The 19086-nt window shown below is 33.3% G+C and overlaps 1 protein-coding gene across 3 annotated transcripts in view; it reads right to left on the reverse strand.

Moving 5' to 3' along the window:
• Positions 1-19086, reverse strand: part of LOC130012818 (mitogen-activated protein kinase-binding protein 1-like) — a 67990-nt gene that overhangs the window by 26914 nt on the left and 21990 nt on the right. For all 3 annotated transcript variants that reach the window (XM_056100767.1, XM_056100768.1, XM_056100766.1), the window contains exons 3-11: positions 6256-6376; positions 4780-4872; positions 3681-3797; positions 2891-2986; positions 2243-2425; positions 1474-1710; positions 933-1046; positions 581-724; positions 330-396 (exon numbers count right to left, since the gene is read on the reverse strand). In XM_056100767.1, the coding sequence (XP_055956742.1) occupies positions 330-396; positions 581-724; positions 933-1046; positions 1474-1710; positions 2243-2425; positions 2891-2986; positions 3681-3797; positions 4780-4872; positions 6256-6376 (1172 nt within the window). The remainder of the gene's footprint in view (positions 1-329; positions 397-580; positions 725-932; positions 1047-1473; positions 1711-2242; positions 2426-2890; positions 2987-3680; positions 3798-4779; positions 4873-6255; positions 6377-19086) is intronic.

The following is a 19086-nucleotide window of genomic DNA, read 5'->3' on the forward strand; positions in this document are numbered from 1 at the left end:
ACAATAAGGAACAGAAACGCTGTGTATAAATTTCACGTCAATCGGATGACAACTTTGGCCTCTAGAGCATCCCAAAGATTTTCCTAAGTAATCAAGGGGCATAGCTCTGTCAATAATTATAAAAAAATCATTAAAAATCAATAGCCTTCTTCGTCTCATAAAATAAACACTGTGTATAAAATTAGACTCTCTAGAGTGTCCACTTTCAAAATAATAGTACAAATTTTATTCCTCATTATTATTATAATATAAATGTCAACTCATGTGAAATCGGAAATCAGTTAACACAAAATATTTATATTTGTATATTTTATTATAAAGATCCGTACCTTGATTATATTCTCCATCACATAAAAACGCGTAGGAAGGATCCGCATACACAATCTTTAATAATTCCTGTAAACAAATATATAGTATTGATTATTTTAAATCTGCAATCCCAAATAATTCCCTTTAATTTTTCCTTTCTGTAAAAAAAATTCTGATATATAAGATAATTTCATCTCCAATTGAGAATGATAAAATCTTCCAGAATTTAAAATATTTCAGAACCATAGACAGTAAGTGTATAAATACTTACATTGCTATATATATTTCGTTTATACAATGTATTATCAGGTAATTGTGGTTCGATGTTCCATACTCTAACTGTATCATCACCTGATGAAGTTAAAAATGACCCTGGAGGTAGTGTAGAATTATTATTATCTAATACAGGATACACCTGAAACATAGTAAATCAGATGATAATAGCATGAAAGCACATTAAAGGGAGGTAACTCTGACATCTAGTCATTGACACAATATTATCTCCCCTTAGACCACAGAATTCCTCCTAGAATCCGTTTCCATATTCACTTAAAACTAATTCTTACAGCCAGTTCAATATACATAATAAATATAATTCAATATCTGTGAAAGTGTATACTTACATCTAATCCCCATATACAAGCACTGTGATATAAGAAAGATCTGACTTTTCCAACTTTTTTAATGTCATTAACATCCCACACGTATAAACTATGATCACTATATACACAAGTTAACTACGAAGAAAAGAGAAACATTATTAGGACAATTTATTGGACGAAGATATCAGATTACCATTCTTCAATGAAAATAGTATTTTATTCTTAAATCAAAAGATTTGAGCAATTATTAGATTAATTTTTTTTAACATAGCTTTATTCCCCAGCCAAAAACATTTTTTTTCAGAGAAAATGCTGAGGTTGGGGTCACAGATTCATTCTCTTTTCAACAATGTATGATGATAAATATGTTATATTCAAACATTATTTTGCTGAAAAAAGATTCTGTTATTATACACTTCTTGTTTCACCCATGACCAGATTTTTAAACATCTGTATATTGTTTATTTTATACAATTTTACAATGAGTGACAGTATAATTATTTTATACAATATTGCAATGCTTGATGGTATAATTATTTTAATCCAAATTTAAATAACTTACCTGTCTGTTAAGATCATCAAAGGCAATGGCCATGGCATCGGGATATTTGGCAGTTTCTTTATTACATACAACATGACTGGGTGTGATGGCTGACGCAACATCCACACCCAGATAATGTGGGTATGGAATTGTGGATAAAAAATATAGAGTTTGTGAACTAAAAATTCTCACTGTTCCTTCGGCACAACCAACAAATATATATTCTTCTGATACATTTATACAATTAGCACTTTTTGTCTGAAAAATAGAAATAACAAAATAATAACTTAACTGTATAAAACTATTTTCTATTCTACACAAAATTGTATCAGTAGTTTTGATAGGCATTTGTATACACTGACGGTAGGTCTACACTTGATTTCAGCCAATCTGAACAGAGATTCTTTCTATATTCTGAATAAACAAGGTTTATCTATTACAGGTTTATAAACCTTAATACTGTGGTGGATTTCTTCTGCTAAAACAAATCTTTTTTTTTTTAAAAATTGATTACGACTTGTGTGTATAAACAGACTCTAGATTTGAATTTGTGACAATCAAGCCTTGCTCACACTAACCACAAACATTTTATCTTCACTAAAACATTAATTTATTAAACAATTTGCTCAGATATAATAGTAAGTACAGGAGGACTGCACTACATACAAAACAAAACCGATAAAACAAACCTGCAGACAAGACAAACTACACAGCTATTGCAAGAAATAAACAATAAATATCAAGTCGTAAGCATCCACTGCACGGTACAGTGAAATTAGTATATACTTACTCTTAATTCTGCCCATTTATCTATTAATCTTTTCTCATTAAATTCACAGAGTAAACCAGCTTGTGTAATACAGTATGTACTACTGGCTTGTTTACCTCGACCACACGCTACATCACAGAAATAATTATTCTTCTGATCACCTAATATACCATTACGTCCAGATAACGGACGAGGTGCACTTATCTGAAATAAATAAAGTTACTTTTGGGTATTTTATAAAGAACAATGTACATGTAGACATTACTTGTTAGCAGCTATTTTTCACAAGTTTATTATCCAAAACGAGCAAAGTCAAGCGAGGGGTACTGAAATGGGCTTCGACAGTCCTTAATCGTTTCTGGAGCATATCTAATAAACGGTGCAAGAAATGTTTATGAAATTTCATAATCATTGACCTATTATATTCTATGTGTCACTTTCTAATTAGAAATCTCTCTCAGATTAAGAAAGTTTGTGTTTGAACAAATTTGATCAAGTCTTTTTGTTGCATTTGGTAACTACCCAATGACTGGGGGTCTTCCTTCTAAACTAAAAGCTTAATATCTTCCAGGATTTCTTCATTCACAGCCTGAAAATATCTTAGATATAATAATAAATTCTAGTAGAAGAACATAAATATTTTCCATGTGAAACATTCCTTAGGCCTACCTTTGATTTACTGCAGTCTAAGTACCAGAATTTAACATGTCGATGACCAACAGTCACAAAGCAGCCACCTTCTTCATTAAAATCTACAGCACTAACCTAACATAGACAGAGTATAAATGTTCTTGATAAGTGTTAATAATGTAGAAGAGAGAGAGAGAAGAGAGAAATAGGGTTTAATGCCCTCTTACACAAAGTAGGTCATCTCACGATTAACATATGGTACAATTTTATTTCAACAATTCGCTTGCATGTAGAAGTCTTTAGCGGTGGGAGGAAACCAGAGGACCTAGAGAAAACCCATGAGGTTGGGGTCGAAACCACACCACTTGAAGACGGGAATACACCATACAGTTTGATATGAGGGAAATTTTGCCCGTACAGCAGTGCTACGGCCTACTCTTATATCAAATTCCAACTGCCAAGGGATTTTGTACGTGCATGCCGATATGTACACAGCACCTCGGTTTTTTTTTTACCATCCTAACGACTATATGTTGTCCCTTGCCAAGCCCTGCAATACTGACAAGTGGGAACCACGCCGGAAAACTCAATGAACCTTTCTCAGCCAATGCAGGGATCGAACAGGGGACCTCCAGGTTAGCGAGCCAACGTTTTATTCACTAAGCCACAGTAGCTCCCCTGACTCAATAACACACCTGATCATCTACTAAAGTGCACAAGTTAAACCAAAGTGCACAAGTTAAACCACTCAAACACCCAAGCCCCATTACAACAATAAAGTTGATTCCTATCAAACAGTTCACAGGCTATATATAATGTTTAAACATACCTTTGAAGATATCTTGTTAGAGGCTACTTTATTCCCTGTTTTCCAGTTCCATACATTAACCATTTTATCATGTTGAGATCCAATGGATACAATGTATTTACTGTTAGGAAAAAAAGCCTGAAAAAATAAAACCAACATCAGCATTAGTGACATTATCTTACAAATTCTTGTCGTCTAATCATATTTTTTTCATAAAATCATCTCTAAATGAAATATTACTCAATATGACTTAGATAACCAAATGGTTCAGCAATCAAATAGTGCAAATATGTCATATCTAGACAACCCATCTGTATTGGATTATATGAAATTTGTCAGGATTTCAGAAAATTTTTAAACCCTTAAAAATTTAACGAGCCAGCAGTTTGTATGAGGTCTCATCCTCAATATCCCCAGCGGTATCACTACATTCTACACAGGCCAATGTGGTCAGACACTGAGGGTGAGCTCTTTTAGTCTTTACCCCTCAGCTACTTCACAGATGCTCAAATTAAATTGCATGTAAAATGAATACAAATTTTATTTGGTGGTATTCAACAAGTTTACGGAATGCTCGTGAAGAAAATACATTCACCTTGCCCTAAATAAGTCAGTGCTTTGATAATTACATTAGATAAATCTAAGGTTATCCTGAATACATGATATTCAAATTCATTATATGTTTTCATGGTGAGAGTGCTAACTCCTCTTTATGTAGAAAATGTTGTTAAAGAGCAATCCATCACAAAATATGATGACTTGAAACTTCATCAATGTGCTGTTTTCAAGTCTGGGAACGTGTAATTATCATAAATTGTTAAAGCGCAATCCATCAAAAAACGGAACCATTATAAATTTTTTCATTCCTGGTATGCATCACAATAAATAGACATTGATCGGCCAATTATGCGGAATTCTCCATTCCCATGAAGGTATAATTACCATCAAAATGTTACTACTAGAGACTCCTATTTAATTCAAAACAAGACACAAAATTTATAATGGTATAATGATTGAATGTGTCTAGACTACGTACATGTGATATCATAAGTAATACCTGTCATAAATCAATATACATATAAGATAATGATCTAATAAATTAATTAATATAAATACTTACAACACAATTAACACGAAAATTATGTCCATGAAATTCAGCAACTTGTGATTTATCTTCGACATCCCAGACTCGTACTGCAGGTAGATGACCGGCCTACAATGAAATACAAATGAAATGAAATGAAATGAAATGGGGTTTAACGTCCTACTGTTCTGCTCCTAACCTGGGCTAATGAAGACAGGCATACGCCATACAGTGTGCTATGAGGGAAATTTTGCCCGGGCAGCGGTGCTACGACCTACTCTTATATCGAATTCCAACTGCCAAGGGATCTTTTACGTGCACGCCAATGTGTACACGGGACCTCAGGTTTTTTGTCCTATCCGAACGACTAGACAGCTGTCCTTGTCAGGCCCTCCATCCTGCATCACTGACAAGGGGGAACCACGCCGGAAAATCTGGATGAACTTTCTCTGCCAATGCAGGGATCGAACACCCGACCTCCAGGCTAGCGAGCCAGCGTCTTACCCACTTAGCCACGTGATCCCCACAATGAAATACATGTTGGGTAGATAATGAAATGGAGATTTAACATCCTACTGTTCTACACCAACTGGTCTGACGAAGAAGTGGACACAACAGTTTCTTAATGCATTATGTAAGATTTAAATAAAGAGCTGGTCGCTCTTGCTATAATAGTTCCAAAACAAATGATTCCAAATTAATATAGTGAAAACTTCATTCAAATTATTTTATTCTGAGCGATGTTATCACTGTTTGACGTTTTGACATAGATTGTTTATTATCGTGGCAACGTTACTTGTGAAACGAGACTCAGCCTTGCTTCCCCATTTTTAAATTAAATCATTAATTGGCAATCATATTTCAATCCATCTACTGCGCCTTCCAATAGTCTAGAGAGTTTAGTATAGGGCTCGTCATGTGAATAAATGTCTAAATAATAATTTATATAACATTTGAAGCCAAATAAAAACCTGCAATAGGCAGATTTAGTTCTTACATACTGCATGTTTAAATGCAAATACACAGGTCACTATTCTATTGCTTGATAAAGATGGGAGAAGTCATGTTGAAAGGTCACTCAGTAATTAACAATAATTGTATTACATAGAACTGTGACCTATGCATGATTGAAATTATGGTATGCACTGAGTGTTTTCTCCAAAGGTTGCCACTGGTCATAAATCAGGTTTGTGGGCAGAAAATCATCCATAATGTGCATAGGTCTTAAGTACTATTTTTTAAAATAAGTTAAACAAGACTTGAATTTAAAGAAGCATTGTAAGAGCATGCTCCTAAATTTTGGTACTCAAGTGCCATTTTTGTCTGTTTATCTTATAAATCTAGGAAATTTGCAGGTAAGCATTTTCAGGATATTTATGCAGTCAGCCAGCATTAGACTTTTACTTATACATCATTTCAGCAGAAAATATTTGAGACGGTTGTTGAAAGAGATAGGTAATTCAATAAATAAGCCTTCACTACTCGCAGGTAAAATAAATGAGATTCTTCTACCTCCCCTGTAACCAAATGTTTGCCATCTTTAGAAAATGCTACAGCTGTTATAGTCTTTTTACTGGAATTAAAGATGTGAGTCTGCTTCTTTCTCTTGGGATTAAATAATACCACAACACATCTGAAAATATAATATAAGCATTAAAATAAATAAAACTTGCAATCAGATCAACAAAAACAGCTTTTTAAAAGTGGGAGCTAAGGTAGCCAATTGAGTATGATGTTACATGTACTGGGATTAAGTCTTGACCAAGAAACTGTCTCTGGATTTTCAAGCCTGGTTTCACCTTTCAAGTGGTACATAAAGAATGGGACGAAAAACCACAGACAACACATGCACATGAAAGAACCCTTGATGAAGAGGAGGCAAAAATGTCACTGTTAGGTCAAATGCCTCTTGGATCTTGTCTAATTGGTGCAGAAATGTAAGACCTTAAACATCATTTCATTCTTTTAAATTGATAATTAGTTAAAAAGTTTGTTAAAAACATAATCACAAAATGTCAAACTGGGATGAAATTTTTGCCCTAGTAGATAAGGAAGTTGTCTAGAATATAACTGGATGTATTTGTAAATTCATTTTCATAAGTATTTCCTCAGTGTTCTTCCAATTTTAATATAAATTTTTATTCCATTGTACGATGTAAATCATTGCTTTTCATTTTTAAAAACAGGTGAAACTTTAATTCACGATAAAAATCACTGCTTTTCATTCCTATAAACAGCAAAAAATTTTATTTATATAAACGTAATTTCTTAACAGCCCACTGATCACAAAATATTTTCGGTTTTTCATTTCAGGCTATGCAGATCTTCATAAAGAATTTTTGATGAAAAACATGAAGGTTTAATTATGACATGAACCATTAACTAGTGTATAATATTAACACAACTCGACCAGCCATCTGGCAAATTGAAAACTTCACCAAATAATATACTGCACTATACATCATTATTGATTTATGCACATCGAAGCTGGCATGTAAAAATAAGGGTGAAAAACAGCGAAAAAAAATGACGATATACCTGAGAATTTGTAATGAATTAAACATACAATGTGCTGTTGTCTGCTACCCTACTAAGCTAATGTACATCTTTATTTGAATCATTGTCAAATAAATCTGATATTTTTATGTATATTCAATATAGTGTTGACATAGACCCAGAGTTACATACTGCATAATAAATTGAAGTATAAGTTGTAAAGGGTGTACAAGTGTACATGTTTGACAATGAATATATATCAGGTTTATTGAGAATCAAGAATATCGCATCAAAACTTGAAATACTCACAACTTCGCTCAGAATAAAGTATAATCCTTATAAGACATATAGAAATAGATTTCACTAAAAATAAAACACACTTATATGGATATACTACTTCTGAATTTATTAACATGCTACGTTTCGATACACATACAGATATCGTTTCCACTTGTTACCTATATATTGTACCACATTTATTGTTGATTATCATTATTTGCTTGAAAACGATATCTGTATGTGTATCGAAACGTAGCATGTTAATAAATTCAGAAGTAGTATATCCATATAAGTGTGTTTTATTTTCAGAATAAAGTAATTTGAAATTTTCAATATACATGTGTAACACATTGGTCCTTCAGACAATATTGGGTCTTTGAAAAATTGTTGCTTCACTCTTTCTATAGTGTCAAATCACATGTACATGTACTTGATGAACAAGAATGATATATTTATATATAAAAAACAGTGATATTTTGGTAAAATCCTAACCATTGTCAAAATATTAATCAAATTCTGTCTGTTTATTGACCAATGGTTGGTAGACCAAATAAGGTAATGTTCTCACCCCTGGTCTTGAAAAATGGGAAGGTTTATTCCATATTTGGGATGGAAATTAACGTCAAGGATAATCTAAGATGTGCAGAAATTAGGGGGTTATAAAAGAGGGTGTTGAGCGAGACTGGTCAGAGCTCACCCAGGTATTCCAAGCAGCTATTATTTATTGAGAACGAGGAACCTTCAAAGTCTTTCCAGCTAAACAATCAAGTTGTAGGAACCATTACGAAGAAAACAGACACAAGGAAAGAAGTCTGATAGTACTACTGGATTAATTTGGAGCTGTGAATCCAGGAGCAGATAGAATTAGCCAATTTTATTGTGAGTATCTCTTTTTCGATTTTTCACTCATTTCTATCTGTAATAATGGCTTTTTTTTTAGAAATATAGGTGCCCAGTTGATAGGCTTGTCTTCCTCTACTTCCACAAATTCGGTAGCAAATATAATTGAACAAACGTTGCCGGTCTCCTTTATAATACATAATCAACCAACAGGCTAAACTACAAGGTCGAATGTACAAGATCTGCGTTTAACAAAACTTGATAATTGGCAAATTCTGGAAAAACAATCCGATGTGGAAAAGTTACTGCGAAAAGCGCAATATGTAGAAAATCCATCGAGCTCCAATTCTAGCTCAGAAAACGAAACCAGTGAGTCCGATGGGGATGTACCGTTTGCACAACTGGCTACACGATTGAGGCAGGAAAGATCGGATAGCGCGTTGGACAAGGAAGATGTTCCGTTAATGGAATTATCTAAGCATCTGAAAGCTCGTGATGATCACGGATACTGCAAATGTAAAGGACACAAATAGTTTACCATGAAGTAGAAGTGATACCTCTGATGATGAACGCAACATGGATGTGGATGTCCTTGAGTGCAATATAAAGAGTGACTGTAAGTCAAAACCTGAAAAATCACCTAACAAAAAGACGATGCAGTTGTTAAAACTTATTGGCAGTTTACTATAGTATTTGATTTTCTTACGTTAATGACTAATTAATTGAGGCGATTTTAGTTCAGAGTGTTAAAAAACAGTTGTTTTATTTTGTAGACGATTTCCACAGCCGGTAGTGGTTATAGACTATACGTCCAGAATGCCGGGGTTAACGTCAACCTATTAATCTCAGTTTCGGATATGCCGGGAATGTGACGGGTTTGGGCCTGTTTATGCCTTTCATTTTACAATCCGTATGCCTTTTTCGAAAAGATGGCCGTGTTACTGGTGCAATCAGTTCATCAAAACAAAAAAGATTTCTTTAGATTCCGGAGAGATTACCATCTGAGTTCCTAGACCATATGATGTAGCAGTTTCTATCAGCAGACTCGCCCATGAATGAGGTTAGAGAGAATGGCTTTATTCTATTATGCATTATACCATAATGATATATAAAATGTAAAAACAAATTGTTGCATTGTTATTCCTGGTAAGACAAACGTCTTAACTAATTGAGATAGATAAGAAGAAGTAAATACACAATGGGAAGTGGAAGAAAAGACAAGAAGTGAAAATACTAGACAATCAAAAGGCTACTAAGATATGTAGTCAGAAAAGATGCATGGGTCATACATAGGATATGGTGACCGACTGACCGGTTTGGAATGGCCCGCTCTCCACGACCCATGGTGCTACACATGTACACATCGTCTATTTTTGAACTATCATAGCAAGAACAGACAGCTGTTTATATATCTTAACCATACATAATGCATCTTTACACAAACATAATTATGTAAGAAATGTTGTGTGATTTAATTTACTACGTTCTGCAATTTTTTGTTTCTGTTTATCAAGATGAAACTGTAAAAAGTAATATCGGTAATACTTTTTAGGAAAAGAAACAAGAGGAAATGGTTTTGAGTCTGCGGAAGTACTGTAAACTTAAGTACTGTTATTCAGGAAAATTTTAAACAAAATATTTTAAGAATGCAGCCTTTTCATTGGCTTACAGCCAAAATATGTACTAAGATTTTAACCCTTGAGCAATAAAAAGACTGCATCCTTAAAAAAAAGAGGGAGAGAGAGAAATGGGGTTTCCCATTCACTCAAAACAAATTAGGTCATGTCGTGACTAACATATGGTTTAATTTTATTTCAATAATTCGCTAGAGCTTAGGGTTTTTTAATAGTGGGTGGAAGGAAACCGGACCAAAAACCCACGAGGTTGGACAGGCGACCCTATTCCTTGTCACAGGCAACTCTACTCATTTGACCACCCAACAACCCAAATCAATGTATCATATTACAGGGAAATGCAGCAAACTACTGTGAATTTGAAATATGTGGTATTTATACAGGTATTTCAATATAATGACTATTTGTAACATACATCAAGGCCAGCTGTCACTCAACATAACGATTTCACTCCTACTTTTTCACACAGTAATCACCTGGAAATCTATAACCCCTAGGCTTTTAATTTACATTTAATTCAAATATTTTAAAATTAACGGAAAAACTTTTCATTGATTGAAATATAATTCTTAAGTTGTTTTTGTTTTTATTCAAACCATGCCATGTTATTACGAAGTTTGTTTGCTGACTTTCAAAATTTATGCCTGGTGGTGTTTGTGTCAGCATTTTTTACTATATAAAAAGGGAAGTTAATACATGTACATACAAACTGAATATTGCCTCTTCAGATAAGGAGCACTTAGTTTTTAAGTTGATGTCCATGTATAGATTTTATTATGAGGATTAACCTATAAACATTATAGTCACAAGCAATATAATTTTACAACCACTTCAACATTGAATTTTTGTGATTTGATGTGAAATGTGAAACGGAATTTGAAATCTCATACGGAAAAAGACGGAAAAGCTGATATTTGCTGATATTAAACAACAATTCAAAACAATTTTGTATTTATCCATAACGATGAAACAAGCTCACAAAGCGTAATTTTCAGTTATTTAATTCTGGAAACCGGTTTGGAGAATAACTAGTCATTGAACATTAAAAGTCATTCACAATTTAATATTTTTTATCATTGGTTTAATATAATCAGTTTTGTAATAAAAGGCATTTTACGATGTTTTATTCATTATGATTTATTCATAAAATAGCATTTTATCTGGAAAAAAAACAGAATATGGTCAACTCTGAAACGGAAAATAACGGAATTCAAAATACTCAAAACAAAATTTGCCATTTTCTGAAACAGAAAATCATCCCCCCTAGATGTGAAGCCATTTATTTCAAAAAATAAAGATACCATTATTCGATTTTAATGAAACTTGTATTACAAAGCATTTTAAATTTCAGTGGGACACTGCTGCTTCTATAAACTCTGGTTGGTTTTGGCCTTGTATATCTACACGCTGTAATGTGTGGTGTATGAGGCAGGGTATACTTTGTAGTTTCTGCTTATCTGTGGCAGGAACACATAGCTGACAGTTTTAGATTATCTTATCTTGGTACTTTGTCAATTTATGTCATAGTTAAGGACTGCCACTCACTGTAACATTTGGGATTGCCTGTAAAGTGATCACATACTGTTATATTTCACTGAGCAGTCCACACTGAACTGTCCTTCAGTTATTAGTAACTCAAATATTTTGTAACATTTAAATGCTTGACCTCTTTCAGATAATACAAGTTCACCATTATTAACAATAACCACCAATTTTTACCAGAAAAAAATTCAATCCTACAGAAAAGACAACCATAATTACATGTATGGTCTTTCAAACTGTCACTCAGTCTCTATGTAAGATATTTATATGATAATAACCTTTAATAAGGCTACTCTTCATTTATAAAAAAACATGACCTCAGCCATTATAAAGGGTTAAGTTACCTATTACTTCAAGTGGTACCATGAACCGTAACATTTTAGTTACTAATGCAAACTAACTTGTCAAATATGAAAAAACAAAAAGTTTCTATGTTGATTATAAACTTTGCTTCTCATGGGAATAAAAAATTAATAATGGTAAATAATGTAGGTCTTTGGTTTCATAACTTGGAATTCAAAACATTATTTTGCTGAAAGATGCATTATGTAAGATTTAGATAAAGAGCTGACTGTTATTGCTATACTAGTTCAAAAATAGATATTGCAAAATGAATATATTGAAAATTTCTTTCAAATTAATTGATTCTGAACTAAGTTATCAAAGTTTGTAGTTTTGACAGACATTATAAATTACATTATAACACTGTAATGGTTATATTCAAATTTTTCAAAATTTTAGACAATTTTGATCCCCATATGTAAAATCATGGAATTTTCTCAGAGAAAATTGTTCAACTATAAGCCTACCAGACATTATTACAGACAACTACAGAGAAGTGATGATAGAAATTAGGAAGGCAATGTGCATCCATTGATTGGTCTAAAATTGGATTTTAAGATCATTTAACAACAACACACGATACCAGAAACCTTCCCAGACTTCTGTTTAATAAAAGATAAGAACAATGCAGTTTATTAATGGCTTTACTTCTCAGGTTTTTTTTCTGTTTGACAACCCTCAACACGTGAGAAGCAGGTAATATAACTTACTAGTTGAAATTCAATACGCTTGTTTTATACTTTTTACGAAGACCACATATTCCTGGATTGTATCACTTTGTTGAGCAAAAGCGTTGCATGTTATTTGAACATCTGATGAATTCTGATACCGTTTTCATGATAAAATAACAAAAGATGTTAGTACTTGGTCGGTTACCAAAAAAGTTGAATAAGTACAGCAACAGGTTTCGTATCTGTTTACATGTAACATTTGAAAGCTGAGCAGACGGGCAAAGAACATAAGGGATAATAAAAATAGACTATTGCTCCATTAAGTTGTTTTCTACCATCGTGACTGAAAAGTTCCGTCCAAAAACATCAGGTATGATCTATAGAAGTTAGATAACACAACAGACGTCAACAGACAGACGAAACATCAAATATCATTTCTGTGCTGGAGTCGTGTTTTTTTTCTCTCTTTTTAAACATCTACAAAAACAAATCAAATACTATTTTCAGCTCCGACTGCCTGCATGTCAATTTAGTGATTTTTCTTTTTGACACCATTGCTTACACAACAAACTGACTAAAATAACACTAAAATGCCGAGAAGTATTTTTCTTTGCAATAAAACATGCAGATGCACATGCTAAAAGGATTACTGGTACCCTCAATGTTTTGATGCAAACCAGATTAGTGTTATATGTATTTTTTTTGCTAACTTGTTCTTATAATAGTAATGGAAGTAATTTGACAGCTGATGTATTGAAGTACCTACAACCTTGAGCGGTCTCTCTGCATCAACACAAGTCTAGACCTACATGTGGATTCAAACAAGTAATCACTTCCCTTTTCAAGTGTGTTTATATGTAGCAATTCTCTCTCTTGTTCTCCCTTTTCCACCCTTTTGTATGGCATTTTTGGGTGACTTTCTGGTCTAAAATCGAAGAGGAGTGTTTGAATTTTCATTTTTGCTAATATGTATTCATGATTTTGGGGAGGAATGATCAGAAAGTAGACATGAATTAGGGTGATCAGCTGATCACCAACTAAAATGACATCATTTGCCTATAGATTACTTTGATCAGGCCTAGCAATAAATCTAAATGGTCAACAAATGTCAATATTTTTATCAGATGATTGTGAGATGTTGGGGTCTTTGTTTTTATAAAGATTAAGATCATCAGAATATCCCCCCAAAAATGTAATAGGCCAAAAAATGTTGTGGAATAACATTAAAGTCAATTGTGAAAGAATTATTATTTATTTTTTTATTACATATGATCCTTAATTGTGGTTTGAAAACGCCTGCTTAAATAACGATAAGAGTTATGCCCCTTTATTTTCGGGAAAAAATGTCTGAGAAGAAAAATTTTGAAATCCCATCACTGGTCTGAGCCATCACTGGTCTGAGACCATGTTAGACCTGCCATCAAGCACAGTTATTCACAATAGTATGGTACCTACATGTACAGAGGATGACCTTAGAAAAATATGGGGTCAAGTCTGGAAATAATCCATGTGTCAATGACAGACAAAGTCGCTTTATCAGACACGATTCCTCTGGTGCCTGTCATTGTGTCAGGCAAATATTTTTTGTTTTTCTTGATGTTTTATTGATATTTTGAATGTCTGACACAAAGTTAAACAAAGTACCAGTTTCTCACTTCCTCAAAAAACATTTACCAACAAATACCAGTGCTTGGAAGTGTGATAAAATTAAAGTACCAAAAAACCTCTTAAAGAAACAAAAAAAAAAATACGGAGCATTAGAAAACATTGTCTCTATATAATCCAGTCTTCAACTTTGCCAGAGACGATCTTTGTTAAATCTGAATTCTTATTGATGGAATAAGACTTTCAGGAGTCGAAAAAAGACTACTTGTTTCATTTAATTGGTTAGTCCGCAGGTATTGTAATCATTGTAGTCATAATGAGGGCCCAATGTTACTGCATGCCAGAATTGGATGATTACATTGTTTATTGAGTTACAGAAGTTAAGTTGTCTCTGTTGGGTGCAACTTACACTAAGATTTACAATTATTTTCACAAGCTTTCCAAGACAATCATACCTTTTAGTCAGATGGTTTAGTTAGAAAGAATGGAATGAAATAGGGTTTAAAGATTTGTCAACAGAACACTTTGTCTATCTTGCGATTAACATACGATTAGTTTTTTCTATGGTCACATGAAGGGGAATCTTGCAACAAAAGCAGCAGTTTTTTTTTCTGCTCTTTATCAAATTCCAACTGTCAAATGTTTTTTCATGTGCACATCAATATGTACACTGGGGAACACCGGTTTTTGACCAATCTGAATGAATAGGCACATTTTCCTTATCAGCTCCGCAGACACCACCCTTAATAAGTGGGAAAAGGTTTTGAAAAATTATGACTGTTCTTCTCTGTCCACACTACACATATTTGAACCTGGGACAACTTCATGTAAAGTCCAGTGCTCTGATAACTCAACCACCATGGCCACCTACAGAGCACAATATGGGGAATAGTTTGGACTAAGACTGTAAAAGTTATAAATGCTATTATATACTTGGTAGAAAATCCTTTAGGCAATGTCCACCATTCGTCCAAATGTATATTACTGTGGCTGTTTTATTATAAATATATAACAAAATTCACATTCACAGACTTTCCATTTGTACATTATTTTTGGAGCAGACACCTGTAATTTGACATTATTGTAAACAGAAAGATCTCATGATATATCATATATAAACAAACAACCCATCTGGTATCATTTGTATTTTATTTTAAAACTTAGTTCCGGTTTAAATTTATTCTCTACAATCATTTCCATACTTTTCAAAATATATAATGAGATTTACAGTGTCAATTTCTAATAATAAATAAATACATATATATATTTAATGTCTGTAAGCTTGCCTAATTGAGGATATTCAGATCAAATCTCTAATAGGCCCATCATAAATTGTTTATAGTCTGTGATATTTGTTGACTTAAGGCATCCATCTCCTAAAATCAGTCAGACTATAAAATAAAGCTTCAGGTTACATTTCTAATTTTAACACTAACCCGTTAGCACCTGGTAAATGTAAATATCGACCATGGCTGAAAAAAGTATAGAAAAGTGATCTGAAACCACACAAAAGTATTGCTACCTAGATCACCTCAAACCACCTGACATTCTGTACACAGAGAACTACCTACTTTGAGAATAGATCTCTGCCTTGAATGGCTGTCATATTGAAAAATTAGTACACTATTTTGTAATGTGGTGCTAATCTGTTTAACCTCTCACACAAAGACCAAATAAAAAGACAATTTTTGCTTTTATTAAATGGAAGCAGAATAAATACTTCTCAAAATTGTCGAAGTACTAGTGCTTTCGACTAAAATCAACGAGTTAGGAATTAAAATGTCAGTCAATAAGCTTTGTGTCTGTTCTCAAGTGGAGATAATTGTGGACAGAAAGCATAACTTTCGTATGACCACCTGTGTCACAGAACTAGAATACGGTCCTTATAATAGTTCACATCTATTCACAGAGTCAGTCTGTTTGAGGCAGTAGAGGGAGCAATAGTTTTTTGCTCGGTCCAGGTGCTAAAGCGTTAAAGAGTACTTATCTTAATTCTTAAAGATAGGTTCCTCCATGGTTAATTAGGTCAACTGTAAGTGAAGTGAAAGCCTTAATGGCAATATCTTTAATTGAAAAATGCTCGTAAAATTTATTGTTTTGATCAACAAAATATATTTAGACCTATCCTCCTGATTGGTACATAATTAGGATGTAATTAGGAGTACAAGCGTTTTAAAGAAATATGTTTTTAATCTAAATACCATTATACTATTACAGCTTCTTTATTACTTTATTACTTTAACTAATTAACTCAAGTCATTTTTCTAATACACAGACATGTATGAAATATGTCAAAAATGAAAAAACCTCAAAAGATTACATGGGACTAATACTAAAAATATTGCCTATTATACCCGTCTCATAATGGCAGCCACGTGTACTAAATAAACCTAGATCTAGGATAAAGTCCACTTATAAAGGATGAAACAAACCATATTTATTTAGATAACCCCCATGAAAACACAAGTAGAATCAGATAAAAAGATGAAGTAGATTGGACTGTGTAAGAAATGTTATGACAGACAGTACCAAACCAGCACTCGGATGTTTTTGCAACCTTACATCACACAATTGATGCCAAATTTTATTCAGACCTTCAGCTTACCTTGAAGTAAAATGTCAAGGTAATGGTGTTATTTTGATTCCAGTGCTTTACATACAATTGCACCATTTCTGTTGATCACCTCAAATCGAGAATTGTACCACTTCCATATTTACACAACTGGCACATTTTTTTCCAACATGGTCACAGTGACATACACAGCACCAGAATTACCTATAGGCTTGGCAGGCTGAAGTTTAGGGCCTCAAGATCTAGGGAGCCTCCAGTCAAGGTGTATTATATTATTACCACTGTCATAAACCTTTCTTACATGCATTGTAGTCTTCAACATCCGTCATCATTCTCAGATTTGCTCAATTGTGTTTAAAACACTCTGTCATCTGCCTCTATTCATAAGGGTGGGGGATTGGGAGGATTCTCATAGGTGGAATAGCCAGGGCCTCTCATCATCTAAATCTGGCACCAGAAATACATACATATGTAGATGTATCGGTATCTACACCACAGATGAAGTTATGTGTTTCATTTTTCATATTTGTCTCCATCATTTCAGCCTGGACAATGATGGACAAAATAGCACTAAATTTGGACACATTGTCAATGGTCATAATGGCTGCTATTTTATCTAGACTAATATTTGTTGTTGTTGAAGTGCAGACAATACAGACTGGAATGATTGAGACCAGTGGTGTAGTGATACATGTAAATTCTATAACTAAGTGGTCTATTAACTGAGGAGTGAACTTACATCCACCAACCAATTCTAGAGCATCTTCAACACTTAGAGACTATCAAAACAGACTAATTTTTACAGCTAAGAGATAAAATTTCATGTAGAATGAGCAAACTTGATAAAAGAAAAAGAATATTTCATTGCTTAGAAACTATGTCAGCAATGGCTTCAATCACCCACAATCGACTACAACCCGGATTCTGACTACAGTATTTTCATATCAATGAAATGAATAAGTTTTAACTTTGCTTCTAACTTTAAGACAAAGTATATTTTTAATGAAAATACAATGCAAAAAGGACCAATTTTGTTACTTGTTTGCAACAGCTAAAGACCCTCCAGGTTTTTTTGAAGAACCCCCATTAATCCCTAATTGATGGAATATACTTCCCTTTAATGTATCTGATGAAATATCAGAAATGATTATATTACAATATAATAAATCTGTTTCTCGTTATATCTACGAGTGAGAGCATGGTTAATGAGGTATATTACCATATATTAATACTGATAAAGATGAAATAAAGCCATCATGTAGCAGACAGTGAGTTGTAATTTATAGTAAGTAATTATAGATGTGATTTGTTTCACCTGTTCAAACTTTAACCGTAAAATTCTGGAGTCTCACGTCTTAGTTTACCTCACAAAACTTTAAACTTTGCTTCTAAATTCTACTGAATTTGAATGTTACATTAAACATGTCGACATTAATATTTGTTTTGGGTTTCTTAATTGATATAAATAATGGTTGCATTAAACTTGTTGACATTAGTATTTTGATTTTGGTTTCTTAACTGACATAAATAATTGGTAATGTTAGTTGGTAATAATGAAGCGCTATATAAATCGAACAATAATAATAATAATATTTTCAATGTAAATGTACCTAGTAAACCATACCAGTAGTCTAAAATTTACAATTTGGCATCAATCTTCGGTCTCAAAGATGTATGCACTGTACAACCTGTACCTTGACTCCAGAAAGGAAAACAAGAGTCACATTTTTGTTTTTACTAAATATTGATATAAATTTAACAGGTAAAAGATCAAATCTTCTATAATTTGTTTTACCAAGGTCTATTACTGAATGCTTTCATAATATTTTCATTTCACTAATAAGACAATTTAGGGGTGAGGGAGAGAGAGAGAAATGGGGTTTAACGTCCACTCGACACAAACTAGATCATTTCGGGACTAATTACATATGGTTTAATTTTTTTTATTTCAATAATTCGCTTGCGCGTAGGGGTCTTTAGCAGTGGGAGGAAACCGGATGACCCAGAGAAAACCCACGAGGTTGGACAGGCTACCCTACTCCTTGTCACGTACAACCAGGGAATCGAAACCCCGCCAGTTGACTCAATGACAGACTGTATGATACAGCGCGCACATGCTAACCATTCGGCCATCCAACCCCCCCATAAAGTTAACAGGTAAAAGATCAAATCTTCTATAATTTGTTGTAACAATGTCTATTACTGAATGCTTTCATAATATTTTCATTTCACTAATAAGATAATTAAGGGTAACTTAACTCTAAACTTAAAGCTTTCTCTAAAAAAGAATGATTCTCAGCACAGTCAGGGTCTTCTATTTCAGTCCATTCTCTTATTTCATGTTTAGCTCATCCATTTTAAA

This window comes from Patella vulgata, chromosome 5 (genome assembly GCF_932274485.2).
Source record: "Patella vulgata chromosome 5, xgPatVulg1.2, whole genome shotgun sequence".
Taxonomy (NCBI): domain Eukaryota; kingdom Metazoa; phylum Mollusca; class Gastropoda; family Patellidae; genus Patella; species Patella vulgata.